General features: G+C 44.8%; 1 protein-coding gene across 1 annotated transcript; it reads left to right on the top strand.

The window, feature by feature from the left end:
* Positions 1-335: 335 nt before the first annotated feature.
* LOC147603353 (pentatricopeptide repeat-containing protein At3g16610-like) lies at positions 336-2,900 on the top strand. Its single transcript, XM_086796946.1, has one exon. It carries the CDS (start codon positions 336-338, stop codon positions 2,898-2,900), a length of 2,565 nt encoding a protein of 854 aa, XP_086653072.1.
* Positions 2,901-3,771: the final 871 nt, after the last annotated feature.

Raw genomic sequence — 3,771 nt, 5'->3', positions numbered from 1 at the left:
GGCCTAGTATGATGGAGGTCATGCATACTGGAATTTTGAGTGGCACATTTCTTCATTGTGCATGTCTACATGAGAGCATAGTCAATGGTAGTGCATACAAGGGTACCATGTTGGCTCCAGACATGTGGCAGCGCCGCATTTGCCTTACTAAACCACTCCAGGAGAAACAGAAGATGCAATGGGAATACCATGTTGGCCCCAGAAAGCTATCTGACTGGCACATTGCTTCATTGTGCATGCCTCCATGAAAGCATACACAATGCAGGAATACCACCCTACACATGTGGCAGTGCAACATTCTGCCTTAGCAAACCATATCAGGAAGAAAAAACTCAATGGGAATACCAAGTTGGCCCCAGAAATGTGTGCGCGCCACATCCCACCTTAGCAAACTGTGTCGGGAAGAAAGGCTCAAGGAGGCACTCCTTGCCTTGGATCTCTGGGTCCAACATGGTATTCCTGTATGTCGCGACATTGTCTATGCTCTTATACAGGCATGCAGTAAAAGGAAGGACCTTGCAGCTGCCAGAGAGTTGCCACCCATAATGGCCAACAGTGGCCTCTGCTCAGTCTCAGTTCTTAGTGACCACCTTATCCGTGTGTTTAGCTTGTGTGGGAGCTTGGTGGATGCCACCCAAGCATTCCATATTGTCTCAAAACCAAGTGTTTATACATGGAATGCCATTATCACAGCACATTCAAACTGTGGAGAAGGTGAGAAAGCTCTTGCTTTGTATCACCAAATGAAAGAGAATAATCTGACACCGGATGAAGTCACATTATTAAGCGTGCTAAAAGCATGTGGCAAGTTCGGAGACATAGATGAGGGCAGGCTGACACATGACCATATCATGATAAGGGGTTTGGATTTGAACGTAGTGTTTGGCAACACTCTTGTGGACATGTATGCCAAATGTGGGGCTATAATGGAGGCTCACAAAATATTTGATAGGATGCCATTGCACAATGTTGTTTCATGGGGTGCATTGATTGCCGGATATTCTCAGCAAGGTCAGGGTCTTATAGCATTTCAGCTTTTTGAGAGCATGCATCAAGAGGGTATATGCCCAGACAGAGTCGTATTTCTGAGCATTTTGAAAGCTTGTGTCTGCTTGCAAGCCGCTGAACAAGGCAGACTTATACATGTACACATTATAGTGCTTGGAATAGAAAACAATGTTATCTTGGGGAGCTCCCTAGTTGATATGTATGCCAAAGTTGGGAATTTGAAGGATGCACAGAAAGTGTTTGATGAGCTGCCATGTCATGATGTTGTTTCATGGGGTGCCCTTATCGAAGGATATGCTATACATGGTTGTGGCTTTGCTGCTCTTGAACAGTTTGAGAAAATGCAAGGGAAAGCATTGAAACCCAGTAAAATATTGTTGTTGTCTGTTTTAAAAGCTTGTGCTAGTGTAGGAGCCTTAACACAAGGCTACCTGCTACACAACGAGGTAGTCCGGAAAGGACTTCAATCAGAAAGAGTAGTTAGAAACACCCTCATGGACATGTATGTCAAATGTGGAAGCCTAGAAGCGGCCTTCAAAACATTCAATGATTCTCGAAACAGGGATGAAGTGTCATGGGCAGTGATGATATTTGGATGTGTTGCCCATGATCATAGTTCTCTTGCCCTTGAACTTCATGATGCAATGCATCAGGAAGGCATAAAGCCTAATGAAGTAACAATGTCATGCATTCTAAAAGCATGTGGTAATTTAGGATTATTAGCTCAGGGCAGGCTGATACATGATCAAATCACACAAGATGGACTTCAGTCAGATGGGGTCATTGGGAGCTCTCTTATTGACATGTATGGCAAATGCAAAAGCTTGAACGCGGCACAAAGCGTATTTGACCACTTGAGGAGCCGAGATGTTGTCTCATGGGGTGCCATCATTTCAGGGTATGCTCAAGATGGGCAATATATCCATACTTTTGTGTTGGTCGAGGAAATGGGTCGAGAAGGTATAGAGCCGGACATGGTGATATTCTTAAGCATGTTGAAAGCATGTGGCAGCATAGGAGACATGGGGCGAGGAAGGGTCATCCATGATGAGATGATCAGAAATGGTGATGAACTGGATGTAGCCTTAGCAAGCAGCCTTGTTGACATGTATGCCAAATGTGGGTGTCTGGCAGAAGCACATAAACTGCTCATCGAGTCACAAAATCAAGACGTATCATGCTGGAGCTCGATGATTGCAGGATGTGTGGCTAATGGGCAAAGTTGTCTTGCGTTTGAACTTTATGAGAAAATGCAGCTGTTTGGAGTACAGGCAAACCTAGTGACTTTCTCTTGCATCTTGCAAGCATGTGGTGCCATGGGTGCCTTAGAGCAGGGCAAATGGGTACATGAACAAATAATTAAGGGTGGACCCAAGGTAGACATCATCCTTGGTAACACTCTCCTAGAAATGTATGCAAAGTGTGGAAGTCTTGAAGATGCCCGCAAAGTATTTGACGAATTGCCAAGCAGAGACGTTGTATCATGGGGCAGCTTGATGGCAGGCTATGCCTTGCATGGAAGCTACTTGATGGCAGAAAGTTGCTTGCAAGAGATGACAAGTCATGGTTTAGAACCAGATGCGGCAATTTTTTCGAGTCTTCTTTCTACTTGTTGCCATGCTGTAATGGTGGAAAAAGGAAGATTCCACTTCAGGTCAATGAGAGAAGAGTATGGCATTCAACCAAGCATTGAGCACTATGGTTGTGTCATTGACCTCTTTGGCCGTGCAGGATGTCTGGTTGAGGCAAAAGATCTGATGCAAACCATACCCATATCTCCTGACCTTCTGTCATGGGTGTCCCTGCTTTCTGGCTGTTTAGCATATGGTAATGTTGAACTAGGAAAGCATTGCTTTCATCATGCTGTTCCATTGTATTCCAAGGGTATGTAATTATGGCAAATACACATCCTAGTGTGCATGCCTTATAAATAGAGGAGAAGATCATAGGTGCTAGGGTAGGTTCAATAAGCATGTTGAAATGAGAGCCTTGATTAGGAGGGCCAAGGTGGCCATCTGCCATAATTTGCTGAGATTTATCACGTCTCTCCATGTCATGTGCATCACTCATGTGAGTGCCACGTGGACACGGTTTCTACTTGCAGCTGCCTTCTAGGCAATGTAAGGGGCAGAGTGTTATCCCGTGTTGTGTGTCTATAATGTGGCTAGTGTTCAGAGGCCTGCCGGATAGTTCTTATAGCAGTGTGAACTAGTCAAGTGGCTATATAGTTGGGATTATGGCTACTACATGTGGAAGCTTTGGGGAAGAATCGGTAACTTCAATACTCAGAATTCAGCACTCTTTTCGCGACGGAAATTAACGCACAAACTGAAAGGAGATGTGCAGAAAATAGAGAGAGAGAGGGAGAGATGGAGAGGACACAGTATTGGGTCCCAATTACCCTCTGTAGGGCCCCCACCACGGATGGTGTATTTGCTTTATTAGAATGATGTGAATCTGAAAAGAAAATACAGAATTCTTGACCTTTCTTGGCTGGGAAATCCCTGCCCTTGACCTTCAGTTCTCCACCCCTTCGCTTAGCAACTCCCTTGGCTTGTCTAGCCCTTGATTTGCTTGAGCTCTTGGTGAATAATGAGATGAATGAATGGGATTGTGGGCTAAGCCTTTTATACTACTCATGAGCAGTCGGCCAGCATACATCCAGGCGGCCAGCATAAAAGTCCCACGACTTATGCAAATTCAGCAATAAATGCTAAAATAAATCCCATAAATGTTGCGTTTTATTCCCAGCTAGCTGGGAGG

The sequence above is a fragment of the Cibotium barometz genome, chromosome 64 (assembly GCF_041138505.1).
Source record: "Cibotium barometz isolate CiBa-2024 chromosome 64, ASM4113850v1, whole genome shotgun sequence".
Taxonomy (NCBI): Eukaryota; Viridiplantae; Streptophyta; class Polypodiopsida; order Cyatheales; family Cibotiaceae; genus Cibotium; species Cibotium barometz.
This window is presented reverse-complemented; position numbering and strand designations above follow the sequence as displayed.